The sequence below is a fragment of the Pelophylax lessonae genome, assembly GCF_965119305.1.
Source record: "Pelophylax lessonae genome assembly, chromosome: 2".
NCBI classification, from domain to species: Eukaryota; Metazoa; Chordata; class Amphibia; order Anura; family Ranidae; genus Pelophylax; species Pelophylax lessonae.
Window position 1 is genome coordinate 150,774,251 of NC_138769.1, and position 19,596 is coordinate 150,793,846.

Consider the following 19,596-nt stretch of genomic DNA (forward strand, 5'->3'; position numbering starts at 1 on the left):
TAAATTTTGACTATTTTTACAAATTGTGTGTAAACTCACTTGCCCGTAAAAGTCCCACCCCCATTTCTTGGCCTGAGGCACCAAGCAATTCCCCCTTTAGAAGTACAGGGATGGAGGCAAAAAAATACTACTCTGCTACAGGATCAAAAACAAACCCCCTCTTGAAGTCGGGGAGACACTGGATTTAGCCATGAAACAGGGACCAACTAGCCCTCCCCCGCCCCCCCTGAAAATGCCAGCACCCACCTGTTATGAGAGGGCTGGCAACAGGAGGGCGGTGACGCAGGATCCATACTTCAGGCCAAACAACCAGACTGATAAAGAAAGGTAATATACATCAGACACCAGGACAATACAGTGATATAGTGTAAGATAACAACGCTCCATCCCCCCCCTGCATGTCAAACATCCATTTCACATACCTGTAGCAAGGAAACCAGAGACACAGGGAAGCTGCCGCAATGCCCACAGTACTTCCCAAAGTACAGGGGAACTGACAGCTGTTTAAATCCCCCGCCGGAATGACGTCAGCGGTGATGCGGCCGCGATCGCTAGTGCGCATGCGCGAACCAAGCCTCGGCTTCGTTCGCGACGCACTGCGCATGTGCGGGACCGAGAAGCGGCCACCGATTGGCCGCAAACAGCAGAGGAGGAAGAGGAAGGTGTGCTGGAACGCAGGAAGCGTTCCAGCGCCATTGGGGCCAAAAACGAAAGCCGCTAGTGACAGAAAAGGCACATACAAGATAAACATAAATAACAAATACCGCTGCCATGAAGAGCTGTGATGAGAATCTTCAGACCCTGTCAGAGTATGCCGGCCAAGCTTCAGTCAACCGCAGAGAGCTGGGGGATTTCAAATGTCACTCACCCGCCCGTGGCTGGGCCCTGGACATTCAGACACCATCCAAAGTATCCTGAGGTAAGCCGGACAAAGTAAGACATCAAAATTGTTGGTCCTTGGAGGAGGACAAAAAAAGGAACACCTGCTGTACCTGAGAGCTGAAATTTATGGGAGGGGGGGTCCTATACCCTTGGAGTGGAGGCGGGGTTAACCCACACGTAGGCTGCCATGGAGACTGTCAGGAAAGCTGCGTTTTGCGTAAAAAAAGAAAAAGGAATAAGTAAGATGGAGTGGGGAGTCGGGAGAGGGGGAGGAGGTAGAGGAGTGGGTGGCGCAATTAGGGTAAAGTAGAACTCAGGGTAGGGGAGGTAAATGGGCAATATAGGAAGATTGTATGGTTATGTTTTTTTCTGTCTATTACTTTACTCTGTGGTAATTTTTTATTTGAGAAAAAAAAAAAAAAAAAGCCCTGACCCTTTCCAAAAATGCAGAGGCACAAAAATGCATAGATGAGAACGCGTTTCATAAGAACCCATGTTAAAAAATGTCCTGCATTTCTGCAAAAAGCATTACAAAAAAATGCATTGGTGTGAATGGAGCCTAAGCCCTCGTTCACACTAAAACGCAGTTTTGAAATCGTGTCCTCTGAACTCGCACGATTTCAAAGCCGCATTTCAGTGCAAGTTTGGGGGTGACTTAAAAGACATCTGTGCGGGTTCATGCACAGATGTCTATTGAAATCGCCAAAAGTAGTGCAGGAACTATTTTTGGAAATCAGTGAGGTGCCGCAAAGTCGGCGTCGTGCCAATTGGGACGCTCCAATTGCCGGCAATAGGTTGCGATTCGACCTGTCAAATTGCGCCAATGTGAATGGGGACTTATACTTGTTTGCCCACTCAGGTTACACGCTGCCTACCATATTTTATTGATACCTAAATGAATAATGGGAACGCAAGTAACATTTGTGCCCCGCCTCCACACTTCCAGGGATTGGCCCAAATGTATTCACCAGCTCTCCTCAGGAAAACGTAATAGCATGGTTGATAAGAGCATATCTTTATTTGTTATTACTACGTGTTTGTGCACATAAAGGCTAGGAGTGTTGCACACAATGTCCCTGAACAGCGCACACGCCCTCTCTCACACACCCCCCCACCCCACGCAGTGTTTAAAAGTGACACCCAAGGCCGTGCCCGCCGCGCTCCCATTTAAGGGATGCTCGGGATTTAGCCGCGCCCACGCCCCCCGCTGACGCAAGAAGCTCGCGCCACGCCTCCTCCTGCCGCGCCTGCTGCTGTTGCCAGGGAGCCGTTGCCATAGAGCTGAGCGATTGTCCGCGTGCGCAGGCGGAAGTTCCCGGATCAAGGAGCCGCCATCTTTCCCGGGCTCGGCTAGAGAGACAGAGGCGCTGCTGGGAGACGGACACCTACAATCGGCTTCCATCCGCCCAGTAGATCACCCTTAACAGCCGCTAGCTACCGCCATGGAAGAGCGAGAGGATCTAGTGTACCAAGCCAAGCTGGCTGAACAGGCTGAGCGATATGACGGTAAGGAACGGGCGGCTTTTTCCCCCCCCCCTCTCTCATAGGTCGGCGGGCGGAGAGAATGGAGGCGAGACAAAATGGCGGACGGTCTGTGGAAGGGAGGAGAGCACAAAGGAGAGGCCGGCCGGGCGGCGGGGGGCTGTTTTCCTGGTCGGGGGGTTGAAGCCGGGTTCGGTGTTGGAGGGGGAGGGGAAGGCTGACACCGGCGGGGGAGCTCTGCGGCGGAAGGGCGGCGGGCAGGAAGAGAGACGGCTGCAAAATGGCGACCGCCGAGTAGGGCGAGACCCGGGGGAGGAGGGCTGGCCGGCGGCTGGAGGGGGCCTCTGAGCCGGGTATAGACAGGGCGTGGACCGCATCAATGTCACCACAATGCAGGGGTGACACCAACGAGGTCACCCCCCCCCCCCATTCCTCAATATCATCCTGGGGGACTACAAATCCCAGCATGCCTTGCACTGCCCTAGTGGGCTCATTCCCTGACAGGCAGCTCCTTGTATTCAGTGTCCAGTCATTGTGTGTGGCAGCCTTTGTCTCATTAGTGATTAGGGTGGTGGCACCCCCGCTCCCCCCCCCACCACCATCTCTCATAATATATATTTTTTTTCTATAATTGTGGGGCCCCGTGTACGATGCAGGGGTGTCGCCCGGTCTCGGGGTCACTATGGCCATCAGTGGGAGTTTCCCCAGTCTTTGGCCTTGTCATGGTGATGACGGGGCGGGATCAGCTCTGTGGGAACCTCCGCCCAAAGGCACGGGCCCCTGATTTCATTCATTCTCGTTAGACCGGTCCCTGACATCCAGCGATCTTCTCCTCATGGGAAAGGGTGCGTCCTGCAGGGTGGCTCGCCCTCCGCAGCCTACCTACACCCATGGCGGTGCGGAGAAGGCGGATTGGCACGTCTGGTGGATCAGCGTTTGTTAATTACGTTGATGTTTAACTATCGCCGTGCCGGTCTCCGACATTCAGAGGCATTGGTAGAACACGAAGTGCTGATTCCTCCCCCATCTCCAGGCGTTTTATCCGTTCTGTTTAAAGGGGTGCCAGTGTGCAGTATGTCATTTGCAGGCACCCTAAGGGAAGATGCTGTTGCTTTTTGCCCTCGTCTGTATTAACCATTTTTGGAACCCAGCATTCTTTTTTATATTTTAGCTGTTGCAGAGGTCAAGTCGAATTCCCCCTTATGTGTTTAATTCTTCTTTCTCCTGTTTTTCTGGGTTATTCTCTAAAGACAGACTCACAGGTGCAGAGAATCCCACCGTTCTGCAATCTGCCGTGCTGCCATCTTCTTTGCTTATGTCATCGAGAGTCGGCTGTCTCTTCCGGGTTCTTGCAGCCAGCTCCCTGATGTGCAGTGTACTAGGTTTATATTATGTATTTATTACAGGTACTTGTATAGCACCATCAATTCACATCAGTCCCTGTCCTCAAGTTGCTTACAATAGAGCTGCACGATTCTGGATAAAATGAGATTCACTATTTTTTTGCTTTGCTTAGAATAAAGATCACGATTCTCGGCGTAACATCTTTTACATTGTACAAATAAATAGGGCTCTTTCACACGTAGGCGGATCCGTGCTGCTCAGTGGGGATCGATCCGCGATCCCCGCTGAGCCGGCGGATGACAGCTCCGTCTCCGCTTGCGGTGAGGGAGGTGTCACAGCCACCGCTGCTCTCTATGGGGGATCGGATGAGAGCGGACCGCCTGTCCGCTCTCATCCGATCCCCAGGACGGATGGAAAATAGGGTTTCCGTCTGGATTTCACGGACAGGATCGGATGCGGGTGTCAGCGGACATGTCACCGCTGCTTCATAGGGCTGAATGGGGCATCCGATCAGATCCACCTAAAAAAACTGACAGGTGGATCTGATCGGACCGCCCGTGTGAAAGAGCCCTTGGAGTTTTTTTTTTTTAAAGTGTATTTTTCCCAAAAGAAATGGGTTTAAAAGACTTCTGTGCAAATATAGTGTGACATAAAAGATTGCAATGGTTGCAATTTTATTCGCTGGGGAAAGGGTCTTCAAACTATGGCCCTCCAGCTATTCAGGAACTACAATTCCCATCATGTCTGTGAATGTCAGTTTTACAATGCCTCATGGGAGGTGTAGTTCTGCAACAGCTGGGGGCCGTTGTTTGAGGATCCCTGCTATAGGGTCTCTGCTAAAAAAAAAAAAAAGTTTGAGGGTTCTAAATTTTCTAGGAAACACTGATTTTTGTAAGCAAGTGTCAGAAAGGCTTTGGCCCCTTTCACACCTACGGTCCATCAGATCCACCTGTCTGTTTTGTAGGCGGACATGATCGGATCCCCCATGCATCCCTATGGGGCAGCGGATGTCAGCGGACGCTGACACCCGCTGCCATCCTGTGTCTAATCTGGATGGATGGAAACCCTATTTTCTGGCGGATCGAATGAGAAAGGATAGGCAGTCCAGCGTTCTCATCCAATTCCCCCATAGGACAGCGGGGATCTGACAGCTCCGTCTCTGCACACAGTGGACCCTTAGTCTTTAAGAGGTTAAATTAAATGATACATTGTAAAACATTTTGTTTATAGTTATCTAGCAGCCTTAATAATGTTGATAAACATTTGCTGGGGGCTCTTTTTTTTGACAGCTGTGAGTGAGCAGAGAACAGCTCTGTAAGAATCAAGAACATGCCGTTTTTAAGATCGTAAAGGGGTGGGTAAATTGTGATCGCCATTTTTTTAACAATTAATCGTGCAGCTCTAGCTTGCATTCTAAGGTATGCATACACATACTAGAGCCAATTAATCTTTCAGCATGTCTTTGGAGTGTGAGAGGAAACCCACACGGGTACATGGAGAACATACAAACTCCAGGCAGGTAGTGCTGTGGTTGGAAGTCGAATCTGCGACCTTAGTGCTGCTAGACTGCCCCAAAGTCTCCTAAAATGTGACTGGAGTTTCCCAGGACGCTGTGGGCAGCAGGGGATGCCACTCTGGTCTGTGAGAGAGGCAGAAGTATGGGCTGCGCTTCACAACACATGTATCTTTCTATTATAATTTTTTTTTGTGGAAAGCGGGAAGGAAGAACCAGTATTCTTCAAATAAGGAAAAGGGGATGACTCCACTTTACAATAAGCTGTAATTGTTAATTAAAGTGATGCTAAAGTCTCGTTTGTGTTTTTTAAGCAAAAAAAAAGCAAACCGGTTATACTTGTCTGCTCTGTGTAGTGGTTTTGCACAAAGCAGCCCTGATCCTATTGTCGGGTCCCTCTTTGGTACTCCTGGCCCCTCTCTCCTGATGAGTGCCCCTACAGCATGCAGCTTGCTATGGGGGCACCTAAGCCGCAGCTCCTTGTCTGAGCTGCACCTAGGCCCTGTCCCCTGCTGCTGAGTCTGAGGGGGGCTGTTGCTCAAAGCTTTTTTTTTTTTTTTTTTTTTTTTTCCTTAATGCATTGATGTGACAACCTCCTGCCTTTACAATCCTTTTAAGGTTTACGTGTACACATTACTTGTTATAGACCATACACCGCACAAGTGAATCTGAAATAAAATTGTCTTGCACTGTTATTAAACCCTAACATTTTAATATCCGTTACACAAGCTGCCCTCAGTACTTGCCTTTTGTGTGCTGCCTTTTTCTACAAAAGCTCACCCCTCTGTTAACCAGTCTTGAGTTCGCTGCCCTGTGTTGCTGAACCCCTGGGTGACTTTACAGCCCCACAGGATCCCATGGAGCCACCCTTTACTGTGCACTATTGGGAGAAAAACTGCAAGTGGACGCTATGATGATGCCTATGCCAACATAGTCAGGCAGACGGAGGAATAGACTGGGCCTGTGATGTGCTTGGAATTTTGAGACCTCAGAATCCGAGAAGGAAGATCATGGAAACCTTTTAGGACTTACAGGATAAGTTCACCTTTGGGAACATGTTCCCAGTGCTGCAGCTCTCCCCCCCCCCCCCGCAGGGCTCTGCCCACAGTCATTCAGATGCATAGCTGTGTCTGAATGAACTACAAGCACCAACATCCTTTGCAGCTGTCTGCTTCTAGTTCTCAATGAACTACTATGATGCTGTGGTAGTTCATTGAGTCTTCCTGTATGGAATGTATGGGTAAGCCGATACACTGACAGTGTGCATGAGACCTGCCATGGCATCAGCAATCTGCTGATCACTGGTGCAATGCTTTCCAGGCTTTTGCAACAAAAAATAAGTGTACTTTTTTCCTGCAAAAAATGTGCATTTTCTTTTTTAAGAACATATTTCACCTGTTTTTAGGGTGGAACATGTTCCTACTTCTGCAGCCTCTCCCTGACTCGCTGCTTCTAGTAATTGTGGAATCTTTTCCCTGTAATTTGCTGTCAATTTAAAACCGAAACGGTGGCCATACAGGGCTCCAACCCTCCAGGCCTCATCATTTATTGTTCTGTGAATAGGACCAACAACCTTTGCGGCTGTCTCCATGTAGTTCTCAAGGAGCTATCATGGCTCTGTGTGCTCTAGGTATTTTCTTCTGTCAGTGTGTAACTGCCTATTTGTGTGAGGTACGAGCAGACAGCTAACACTGACAGTCTGCAGGAGTACTGCATTGCACCTGTGATCTACTGATTGTGGGTGCAATGCTTTGCAGGCTCCTAGTAAAATGGAACAAAAAATGCTTTTTTTTTTTTTTTGCAAAGTTGAACTTATCTAGGTACTTAAAACTTTAGTATCTGTTACATAAGCTGCCCGCAGTACTTGCCTTATGTGGTGATGCCTATGCTGCCATACAAAGGTGACTAGGGAGGATTTTATGGGTTGCTGGAACTATCAAACATGTAGGTCCGAAGTGGGAGATCAGGGAAACCTTTTAGAAAATGAGTGCATGCTTGTACAGGGAAACCTTTTAGGAAATGAGTGCACGCTTGTACAGGGAAACCTTTTAGGAAATGAGTGCACGCTTGTACATGGAAGTGGTGCACAGGAACACAGAGGCTGTGTTGGTGAAAAATGAAGTGTTTCTGGTCTCTTCTTTTAGGCACCTATTCTCTGCTCAACTGGTCCATTGGAATGTAATTATGATAAAGCGAGACTTAACTTTGATTTCAAATACAAAATCCTCTTTTGCCACCTGCTGGCCATGCACTGTGGGGGTGAATTGTGAGCACTGCAGCGCACTGTTGACCATAGAAATGTGTTTCAGACGAGGTGGTGAGAAATCAGTTTTTGTTCAGATTTTTTGCATCTGTCCATTTGGATCTCCCACAAGAGATTGAATTCTGCAAGCTGTTCTCCAAAAAACATGAGGGCAGAGAACTATCACCAGTAATGCCCATGGTCTTCATCTTGGTTTTTTTCCTCACTATGGACCTATCCTTTCTTGTGTTGCAAGGTTTCTATATGGAGACAGCCATCTTGGTGGAGGCAGGGATTTGCTTCCTTCGGTCAGTCTCTAGCAAGAACAGTGAGCCTGCATAATGGTTTGACATCTCCTGTTAGTAGCAGCAGTCTTGGAGCTAGTACTGCAGATCAATACTATTTTGAGACTGGTTACACCTTTAATTACCAGAAGGTGCACATTTATTTTTTGGTAAAATTCAAGGCACAGGTGTGTTTTTTTTTTTTTTTTTTTTTTTTTTTTTTTTTTGCGGTACTTTGTGGCAATTTTGCATTTCAGTTACATGTTTAAGATTTTTATCTTTTTAAGAAAAACCTCATAAAAGCATATAGTTTGCAGGTAATAAAAACCTATTTATTTCTCACAGGTCCCTGCAAAAAGTATTGCACCCACAGTCGGTGGTTAGTGGATGCAATGTCAGGCTCTTGCAAATGCTTCCTACAGCGCTCTGCCCACTGTATGGGCTTTCAATTACTGAGCATGTAGGAGTCACTGCCCCAGTGACAGCTCTGAAGGGAAGGCACAGGTATGCTGTCCCTTTAAAGCTGCATGCAATGCGACTATCACCTAAACTGCAGGTTTAGGAGATATTCACTGTACCTACAGTTAAGACTAAGGCTTACCTGTAGGTATAAGTGCCAAAAAAGGGGTTTACTCCCACTTTAATATCTCTAGACCTTTTTTTTTTCTTTTTTTTTTTTTAAAAAGTCCTATTTCTTCAGTCTTTTTACCTGTTAAGAGCAGTGTCTGCCAGTACATCCCATTTTTTTTTTTTTTTTTTTTAGTGTGCGGTTCAAACATCCTAATGTGTGACCGGATGTGGTCTGTATGGCCCAACTAAATGTAGGAATATAGCCACTTTCTTTGCTCACTCCTGAAAGGGACTGCAGTAGTACATGACACATTTAGTGCCAAGCACAAGATAATTGCAGGACTCGCTAACTGAACAAAAAGTCTCCATAAAACTCCACTGCATCTGCAATTTCTGAGTACTTGTAACTGTGGTAATGTTCTGGTGCACCTTCAAGGACAACTCTAATTTTGAGGTTAACCCAACTGCTCCACCCATGGACTGGACTTTAAAACCAATGAAAGTTGGTCTGAATGTTTTGGTATCTACAAATCCTGTATTTATGTAGCCTTTTCTTCCCATGCTTGGGTTTGTATGGTGGGAGGAGGGGGTGGAGGCCAGGGGTGACCCTGTTGAAGGGACAGACTGCATGTAACTTTGGCTATGAATGGCTGGTCTGTGTGAAAGTTGAAATATCATTATTTGAGCTGCACATCCTGCAGCATTATTTTGACCGCCAGCTAATGTGCAGCTCTGATGACTCGCAGTTGCGCAGAGACTATGAAGCGGCCAGGAAGTTGGCTATGACTTGGAATAATATTGCACAATTTTAAATGCCTTTTAAGCAGCCAAAAGATCATTGGTGTGCAACCTGTGGCCCTCCAGCTGTTGCAAAACTAAGTCTCATGTCTCTGCCTTTGAAAGTCATGCTTGCAATGCCTCATGGCACTTGTAGTTTCTTAACAGCTGGAGGGCCACAGGTTGAGCACCCATACCATAGAGGATTCTTTTTTTTATTTTATCAGCATATTGAAATGCTTCCCCCTAATCCTGCTGCTGTGCCTCTGTATTCTGTTGGTGGGTAGACTGCCCCACATCAGAAAACTGATCAGCACTGCTGGCTATAGCCATTCACACTGATCACGTGGCCAAAATCTTGACACTGTGGTTGTACAGAAGTTGATTTCATACATGAATTGAAATCCAGTGAATTGTGATCCATGTGTGGCTAGCTTTAGATACCTTAGATCCAAGATCTTTTGTTGAGCTTGTATATCTGTGCATTTTAAATGTATGGACAACAAAGGCAGTAAATCATGATTGTTCTTTCCGAGACATTGTTCTTTCCGAGACCTTGTATAATTAGGCTTTTGTTCTTCTTTTTTTTTTTTTTTTTTTAACCATTAGGGCTCATTTACTCTAGTGCTGCTCTCTAAAAATTGTTCTGCGGTGGATCATTTTTCAGAAGGTGTTTGCATGCAGTGATCCTTGCTTTGATCCCCTGGATCGTATACTGCATGCAGTACTGCTTGCCTCACAGGACAAGGCGATCATTTTTGCTTTGCGCTGCAGCACGTGTAAACCCTTTTGCAGCCGATTAAGGGTGTAAGTGTGGCTTGCTTACTTTTTACCACTTCCAAATTGCTAGGTTTTCAGTTGACCTCTTCTCAAGTTTGTTTTGGGCAACACTTGCATGCAAGGGGCTTACAGGGGTTGAGGGAAGATTTTGTTGGAAAGGCCTTCGGGTAAGGGGCCGTTGTGAACATGGCAAGACTGAGTGCAAAAGACAAACTTGCTGCTTGAAGCCTGTAAGCTTCATTCTTAAAGCAGGACTAAGCCAATTTAACAGTTTCAATAAACCATTACATTCTTGGCATGCTGGGAATACAAACTGTCTTATTTGTGCTGTCAAACAATCAAATGGCTGGTGTCATACCTGATCATGTGCAGCACCGTGGCAACTACAGATCAGAGGCCAAGATTGCAGCTCTGTTGGCTGAAAAGGATAGGAGGGTTTAGCCCTGCTTTAACTGGTTAAGCAGAACTTAATGTGTATGTAAAATAACCCATTCAGTTTAATATAGAAATTAAAGGTTGCGTGTATAATCTCCCCCCCCCCCCCCCTCCCTTATTTTTTATTTTTATTTTAATCACTTTTTTTTGCTTTTCATCCTGAAATGAGGACTGTTTTTATCCCGCTGTATTTACTCCAAGTGAAAGCAATCCATGTCAGGGGGAAAAAAAGCAAAAACTGACTTTACTCAATTAGGTGAAGCAAATTACCTTCTCAATGGTACACAAAGCCATTTGACCTTCAACTGTGGTCATTTTGATTAGCTCAGCATGGAGAGCTTTCCTAGAGCATTTCAATCCCTGATAGTGCAACTGAAGCCAACAATCCACTATGGGTGGCAAGGCACTGTCCCAAGATCTCTAGGATAAAGTTGTGGGCAGGTACAAATCAGGAGATGGATAAAAACACTTCAAAGGCTTAATGCCTAGAAGCACAGTGAAGTCTTTAAGAGTGGAATGTATTTGGTACAACCTGTGTCCCAACCTTCCCAATTTAGTCTGAACTTGTCATCTCCAGACATGGCATGTTACTGTTGCAGTTATTCCTGTATACAGTAGGACTGGTCACTATCACTTCAGCTTCGTTTTACCTGTGCCCTTAGGAGTAGTTTTACGAAAGGCACACTTGAGGCTTCGTAAAAGGTTTACAGCCTATGACCTTAACAGTTAGGTGTTGGAGTTCTTTTTGAGGGAGTTCATATACTGTGCCTCTGGAACTTTATTGGTGCTGCTGAAATTGCCTAGACTCATTGGTTAACACCAGTTCTGCCCGAATCAAATGATTGCCATAATATGGAACTCAGTTGACATTTTCTTATAAAGCAAGGTATGCATGACTGTAGCTCTGTATTGTATTTGTACATTTATTCAGGTCTTGGCGCTAGATTAATCCCAAAATATGGGTATCTAATCTAGTACATTAAAAACGTTTGTTTTAGGCTGCAGGGATGGTCTGTCACTTCACCGGTTCCACTTTCATTCAAAACATTGGGTGGTTGCAAACTACTCAAAGTGGCATTTAGAGTGATATTGCCCCCCCCCCCCCCCCGGATACTGTAAAAACCCAGGCTGATCCTGCCATTTCCTATGTCCCCCTCTGTGTGCTGACCACCGATAATCTTGGCTGCTATGCTCTGACTACCGTGGTCAGCGTACGTTCCTCCGTAATCTCCTAAATTAGGGTTACAGAACAGGGATGAGAAACAGAGTGTTCGTAAAAGCAGCACAGTACATGCATTACACATGGTACCCCTTTGATCACCCTAGATGTTAACCCCTTCCCATTCAGTGTAATTAGTACAGTGACCATGTAACTCTTGTCACTGGTGATGTCAGTGGCAGTTGGTTCCTCATTAGTATAAAAATTCTAGTAAATATACCAGTTTGTAGCTGCTATAACTGTCCTGCAAACCAACATACTTATTCTGGTGACCGACCAGTGGCAGTTAATTAACCCCTTTGTGCTGCATTAGTGCAACCAGTGTTAATTAACACTGACACTGGTTGCACTAATGCAGCACAAAGGGGTTAATTGCCACTGGTCGGTCACTAATGCATCAGTGACCAGCAGTGGCAATAAATTAACCCCCTCATGCTGCATAATAAAAATACCATTGGTAATTTAACCTCTTGCCAACCCGTCGCAGTACATATACTGTGACAGGGTGGCAGCGACAGGTGTACGTTGCTGCCTGTTTTTGGTGTATGCCCCTCTTCTATCTATTTTAAAATTATTTGGGAGAGAGTAATTTTTGGGTTTTCGGCCAAGGGCATCCTGCATCTTTGGTTTCAGCCCAGAATTTTAATTTCGGTGCATCCCTAAATCACATGGTGGGTGTTGCAATATTTTTTTTTCCAAATAGTTTATTTTGGGGGGAAAAAAAAATTGAACACTATATTACCCATTTTGGTTTTAAAATGTATATAAAAGATTTTATGCCTGGTTAATAGTAAACCTGTCACACTTAAAATTGCGCATGCTTGTGTAATGGTGACAAACTACAGTAAATTACAGTATCCATAGGCTACGCTTTAAAGTCTTTACGGGTTACCAGTTTAGAATCGCACAGGAACTCTGGCCCTAGAATGATTTATAAAAGTGTGTATGTATATATTTACATTACATACTTTACAGTCCCTGGTCACTTGCTAAGCGAATAATAAACTTTTTTCATAAAAGGTTAACCTGTCTAAATTGGCCCTACTATTTATTGGCCCTACTATTTAATGTGTATGTATGAAAGTGAGTTAGGGACCTTAGACTGTAAGTTCCTTGAGGGTGGGGACTGATGGAAATGTACAATGTATATGTAAAGCACTGCGTAAATTGACAGCTCTAAGTACCTGAAATAATAATTTGTAAAATTGAAAGTTTGAATGTTTTGGCAGAAAAGTTAATTCAGCATCTTAATATATGAACCGTTTTATATACAGTTGTCATATTGTTTGTAAATGTTTAGCTAGTGATCTAAGCCCCCCCCCCCCCCATCATGGTCAGGCTCTGGATCTGATTTAAATCTCACCCTAACCTGTGACTTGATCGTCAACAGTCAAATTTGTTTTAACATTCATATGTGCAATGTGCTTTTGTGCTTGCCTGCCCCTCAGCCCCCCCCTTCATTTGATCCTTATAAAACCGACCAGTGTGTCCCAATCTGATTGTAGAATCTCCAGTCTTTTAGGTTAACCTGACTGAAGCCGAGACCGAATGCTGGTTTAAGAAAGTATATTAGAATATATTCTTAACTCAAATATACTTTCCCTTATCGTCTTTCAGGACAGGCACTTCTGAGAGAACCTGGCTCCTCCCTTCTTAGGAAACACCGCCCCAATTTATTGGATTTAAGCCTCCCTCCAGCTGGCTGCCTCAGTTCTGGTGTTTCCTCCAGCGGGGAGACACCATCCAAGAGGAGCCTTAGCTGAAGCCAGGAGGCTGAAGTTAGAGGGAGTCAGGTACTCTCAGAAGGCGGCCAAGAAAGACAGCACCGGGGGGGACCCGCTTACCTGTCGGCCGCAGAAAATTTTTATCACCACAGCCTCGCTCAGCGGAGTTTCTTGGCTGGGGGGCCCGCTCACCACGCTCGGGGAGAGCGTCCGCCATGGTGCATTCCGCCCCCCGCTTGCGGCGGTGTGGAGCAGCCGGGCCGGATGACGGGGGACGTCACTTCCGGTAGGGGCGGGCACTTCCGGCGGCAAACCGCGACTTCCGGTTCCGGGTCGCGGCGGTGAGCGCGCCAGATATGAAAGGCTGGTGCGTCCTGCAAGCTGGGGGACAGCTGCCAGGTTAAGAAGAGCCACTCCAGGAAGCATGTCGGAGGCACATACCTCAGTTACCGCTCCGGGAGATAACAGCACCAGCCACCATAAGGTAAGGAGGCCTGGGGTGGTTCTCCCTTCTCCCACTAGCTCCATTTTTCTGTTCCCTTAGAGTTAAGGGGAGTAGGGAGGCTGAGGGTCACACTGTGGGATCTTGGTGATGGTCGTCCCTAGCAACACCCTCTGGTGGGGCAAGCTGTGCAGGCTGGGGAGCATTAGGTAGTGGATTTTAAACTATGCCTTTTTTATTTGAAATTACAGAAAGCCTCAGAGAAAAAGCCAGCCCATCTTTCCAAGAAGAGATGCCCTTCCTGCAAAGAGAATATGGGGGAAACTTGGACTAAACCCTTATGCAAAGAATGTCTGGAGAGTTTAGTGAAGGAACACACGGAAAGTCAAAACGCAGATTTAGCCACCTCTGTCAAGGAGCTTGCTAGCACTTTCCAATCCTTTAAGGAATTGTTTGCTAACACCCAGCTTCCACAGAGTTCCCCCCAGTCGGCACGGCAGGAAAATGCTCCAACACCGCAGTTACTACCCTCTACAAGTGGGGAGGCACCTGCGGGTTCTGTACATCAAGGGGAAGAGTGCGATAGCACACCCCCCAATTCCCCAGGGGAATCTGAGGCAGAGGGGTCGGATGGGGAATCCAAAAGAACCTCTAGATACAAGCTGTCTCTGGAAGAGGTGGAAGGCCTGATAGCGGCTATCCACACCACTCTAGGAATCCAGGAAGAGAAGAAAACATTATCTTTGCATGATCAAATGTACGCGAGTCTGGGCAAACCAAAGAAAAAGGTTTTTCCAGTACACAAAGTCCTAGTAGACACTATAAAGAGCGAGTGGCAGGATCCAGAAAGGAAACCCTTCTTTTCAGGAGCTCTGAAAAGATTTCCTTTTTCTGAGGATGATTCGGCGGTCTGGAACAAATCACCTAAACTGGACGCAGCCTTTTCGCGAGTCTCCAGGCATACGGACTTGGCTTTCGAGGATATGGGATCACTCCCTGATCCCATGGATAAGCGAGCAGACTCCCTCCTGAAGAAAGCCTGGGACTCAGCTCTAGGAAATCTTAAACCTGCCATGGCAATTACGGTAGTAGCCAGAAACATGGAGTATTGGCTAACTCGGATAAAGGCACATATTGAGGCTGAGACTTGTAAGGAGACCATATTATCCTCATTTCCCATGTTACTACGGGGAGTAGCATACATAGCGGATGCCTCTGCGGAGTCGGTGCGCATGACGGCCAGGTCATCGGCCTTAACCAATTCGGCTAGAAGAGCCCTCTGGTTAAAAACTTGGCAAGGAGACGGGGGCTCTAAAGCAAAATTGTGTGGGATCCCATTTACAGGGGACCGCTTATTTGGTCCAGGATTAGAAACAGTCCTGGATCACACGGCAGACCGAAAGAAATCCTTCCCAATTAAACAGGGGAAAAAGACGGGATTCAATAGAAAGTCCTATCCCCAGAAAAATTTTTCGGCTCCAAAGAAATCTGAAGGACAGAAAAGATCCTGGAGTCAAAGAGGGAAGGGCCGCGGGGGGGCTATTTTTCGCCCTCCTGAACAGCCCAAGAAGTCTCAATGACAACCTCACCACTGTGGGAGGAAGACTGGGGACCTTTCTCCCTCGGTGGGAAGAGATCACCTCCAGCCCCTTTATCCTGCAGATAATAAGACAGGGTTATCAGCTGGAGTTCTCAAGCCCCCCTCCTGCCAGAATGTTAATCACCCATCTGCCAAAATGCGAACAGAAGTCCAGGGCCATACTCTCCTCTCTCAAGGAACTAAAAATACAAAACGTCATTCGGAGAGTTTCAGCAAAGGAAGTGGGAGAAGGTTTTTACTCCCACATCTTTGTGGTGATAAAGCCCTCAGGCAGTTACAGGTTAATCTTAAACTTAAAACCCCTGAATCGTTCAATCAGATACAGGAAGTTCAGGATGGCCTCTATCTATTCGATAAGAACCATCCTTCCCCCACAGTGCTATATGGCCTCGATAGATCTCAAGGATGCATACCTGCACATTCCCATTGCAGAGAAAAGCCAAAAGTTCCTGAGGTTAGCTGTAAAAACAGGGGAGGACATTCAGCACTGGCAATTTCAGGCCCTCCCTTTTGGCCTCTCCTCGTCCCCCCGAATATTCACGAAGGTAATGGCAGAGACCTTGGCATTTATGCGACTACAGGGTTTGTCGGTAATCGCATACCTAGACGACCTGCTGTTGTTCGCCCACTCCCAAGAACAATTGTCCAGGGATCTCCGGGATGCAACACGGATTCTGGAAGACCTGGGTTGGCTACTAAATTTAGAAAAATCCTCCTTAGTACCAACACAAAGGATATTGTTCTTGGGGTACGAGAGACTCCAGGGTCCAAAAAATCTTCTTACCCCCGGACAAAAAGCAGAAAATAAACAAGGCAGTAGGACAGTTGCAAGCAAACCAAGCGATCTCAGTCAGACAATCCATGTCTATACTGGGGTTACTAACAGCAGCCATCCCAGCAGTTCAGTGGGCAGGCCTGCACTTTCGTCCCCTGCAACTATTCATCCTGGAAGCTTGGGACCGCAGCCAGGATTCCCTGGATACCTTCATACAGATCCCAACCGCAGTGAAAAGATCTCTGTGGTGGTGGAGAAAAGCCGAAAACCTATCACAAGGCCTCTGTTGGGTTCAGATAGCCTCCACCATCATCACCACAGATGCAAGCAGCATAGGCTGGGGGGCCCATCTGGGATCCAAGCTAGCCCAGGGGACCTGGGGACTGGAGGAAGCAAAACAATCCTCCAATTGGAGGGAATTGAGGGCGGTAGAGTTAGCCCTCAGAGCCTTCCAGGAGGACTTGCAGGGACACCGAATTCAGGTACGGTCAGACAATGCCACAGTGGTAGCATATCTAAACCGACAGGGGGGAACCAGAAGCAATCTCCTATGGGGTCTGGCAAAGAAGATCTTGCAATGGGCCGAGGTCCAAGTTCTCTCTCTTTCGGCAGTTCATCTCAAGGGAGAGTTAAATCAACTAGCCGACTTTCTCAGCAGAAAGAAGGTAAGAGAAGGAGACTGGACGTTAAATCAGGAGGTGTTCAATGGAATTACCCAGAGATGGGGAATGCCAAACATCGACCTGTTTGCCTCACGGCAGAACACAAAGACACCTCAATATTTTTCCCTGAGCAGATGGGACGGAGCTCTAGGGGTGGATGCTCTAGCTCAACCCTGGGTGTTCCCCAAATCCTATGCCTTCCCCCCCACCAGTGCTAATACCAGCGGTCTTGAGGAAGTTTCAGGAGGAAAGTACGACGCTAATACTTATAGCACCACATTGGCCGAGGAGACCGTGGTTCTCGACCCTAAATCGCTTAGCGGTAGAGCCCCCCCTGGTTGCTACCAGTGAGAGAAGATCTCCTCTCCCAGGGCCCAGTACTCTGTCCTCAGACACAACATTGGAACCTTGCAGCTTGGCTACTGAAGAAGAACTGTTAAAGAGCAAGGGTTTCTCGGGCCAACTGGTGCAGACTCTGCTAGGAAGCAGGAAGAAAGAGACACAGAGCATCTACCTAAAAACTTGGAAGTTTTTTAGAAACTGGTGCAAAGCAAGCTCTTTAGACGCAGGAAGTACAGTATCAGTACTCGAGTTCCTACAAGAGGGGGCTAACAAAGGGTTAGCCATCAGCACCCTAGAAGGCCAAATTTCAGCCATTAGCGTATTCCTCGAAATACCTTTAGCAAAAGATCCCTGGGTGATCCCTTTTTTCAAAGCCCTGAATAGGCAAAGACCAACAAGAAATCTCCCATTTCCAATGTGGGATTTGTCTTTAGTTTTGCAGGCTCTCATTAAAGAGCCATTTGAGCCATTGGAGTCTTGTTCGGTGAGAAATTTAACCCTCAAGACAGTTTTTTTTTTTAGTGGCAATCACGACTGCCAGGCGGGTTAGTGAGCTAGAGGCCCTTTCGGTTAAAGCACCTTTTTTACAAATTTTTGCAGATCGGGTTATCTTTAAAACCGATCCAGCGTTTCTACCCAAGGTAGTCTCAAGGTTCCATAGAGACCAGGAGATAGTGCTACCGACGTTTTGTTCAGAGCCTGTGAGGGAACAAGAAATTCGTTTTCATAGTTTAGATGTCAGAAGATGCATTCTGCAATACCTAAACATCACGAAGGAGTTCAGGAAGTCAGACTCTTTTTTTTTTTTTTGTTTTATTTAATAGTTCAAAGAAGGGTACTAAAGCGTCCAGGCGTTCAATAGCCAGATGGCTTAGATTAATCATCTGTGATGCTTATAGGCTTTCCGGTAAGGAGGTCCCTATGGGTATTAAGGCGCACTCTACAAGAGCAATGGCGGCCTCTCAGGCGGAAAGAGCTGGTGCTACCCCGGAGCAGATCGGTCGGGCAGCAACTTGGTCCAGCTACACAACTTTTTCCAAACATTATAGACTGGACCTGCTATCCGCTAAAGATCAGGCTTTTGGGCGAAAAGTCCTGCAAGCGGTAGTCCCACCCTGAAAGTAAGTACTCTCTTATCCTCTCAGAAGTGCCTGTCCTGAAAGACGATAAGGGAAAATTAAAGTTACTTACTGGTAACGTCTTTTCCAGTAGTCTTTCAGGACAGCACTAATACCCACCCGAAGAAGGTCTGAATATAAGATGATCAGAGGATGGAGGTTAGTATGATATATCTTTGTGTCTCCCCAGTGGCCGGAGGTACTCGTAAAGAACTGAGGCAGCCAGCTGGAGGGAGGCTTAAATCCAATAAATTGGGGCGGTGTTTCCTAAGAAGGGAGGAGCCAGGTTCTCTCAGAAGTGCCTGTCCTGAAAGACTACTGGAAAAGACGTTACCAGTAAGTAACTTTAATTCCCCCCCCCCCCCCCCCCCCATGTGATGCCCTGGACTTTGAGTGGAGATATCTGAATGATGCCTGCAGCTACAGGCATCATTCAGATATCTCTTGCAGCCGGCAGTATTCTCTATGGGGGACTTCCGAGGACCAGATTGTCCCTGGCAGTCTGACTCTCGTTGCTATGACGTCACGTCCAGCCTGACAGTTTTAAATACCACCATGAACTTGGCTGGAAAGGCCGAGATTGGGGGGGGGTTTCCCTGTCTTTCCACCCTAGAGGAGAGATGTGGGGTCTTGGAAACCCCACATCTCTCCATAAAGAGGACCTGTGATGCCCTATTCTTACAAGAAAAGCTACCTTGCGCCCACATATGTAAATATGTAAACGGCATTCAACCCCCCCCCCCCCCCCACATGAGGTATCACAAAAGTTAAAGCGAGAGCAACAGTTGTAGCCCGAGACCTCTTAATGCTAAACTGGTAACCTGTAAAAAATTTGAAAGCATCGCCTATGGAGATTTTAGGTACTGAAGTTTGGTGCCATTCAACGAGTGTGCACAATCTTAAAGCGCAACATATTGGGTATCTACTTTGCATCTTTCATATTCTACAAAAAAATTTTGTTAACTTAAAGTGTTTTTTTGTTTTTCCAAAAAAAAAAAAATTGCGTTTGAAAAATTTAATGTAATTAAATGTAATGTAGTGTAATTTTCTAGGGAAAAGTATATGTATGAGAGGAGTGCCAGAATAGAATGTAAGTGGTTAATACAACTTTCAGGCACCTGGACGAATCCTGAACATAATAGTCGGGGTCCTTCCAGAGCCAGGAGCCTCTTTGTGATATCTGCTGATAGCAGGCAATCATTCGCTACCATTAGCTGACTCAGTCACAGGAGAGAAAATCTAAGGTCACTTCTGTGACCCCAGAAGAGAAGTAAGACCAAAAAAAAGCTTTGGCCATACTACGTTTTAATACATGCAATAGCCAGGAGTACTGTTGATGTTGGTGGTGGGGGGGGGGGGGGGGGGGGGTGTACGAATGAGACTCAGGCTTTAACATCTTGTACAT

The 19,596-nt window shown here is 46.6% G+C and overlaps 1 protein-coding gene across 2 annotated transcripts in view; it reads left to right on the forward strand.

Annotated features, from left to right (window-relative positions):
* Positions 1–2,178: 2,178 nt before the first annotated feature.
* Positions 2,179–19,596, forward strand: part of YWHAE (tyrosine 3-monooxygenase/tryptophan 5-monooxygenase activation protein epsilon) — a 54,430-nt gene continuing 37,012 nt past the window's right edge. The window contains exon 1 of one of the 2 annotated variants that reach the window (XM_082244614.1): positions 2,179–2,388. In XM_082244614.1, coding sequence (XP_082100740.1) covers positions 2,325–2,388 — 64 coding nt within the window. In that variant the 5' untranslated portion in view covers positions 2,179–2,324. The remainder of the gene's footprint in view (positions 2,389–19,596) is intronic. The other variant, XM_082244613.1, reaches the window with a different exon arrangement.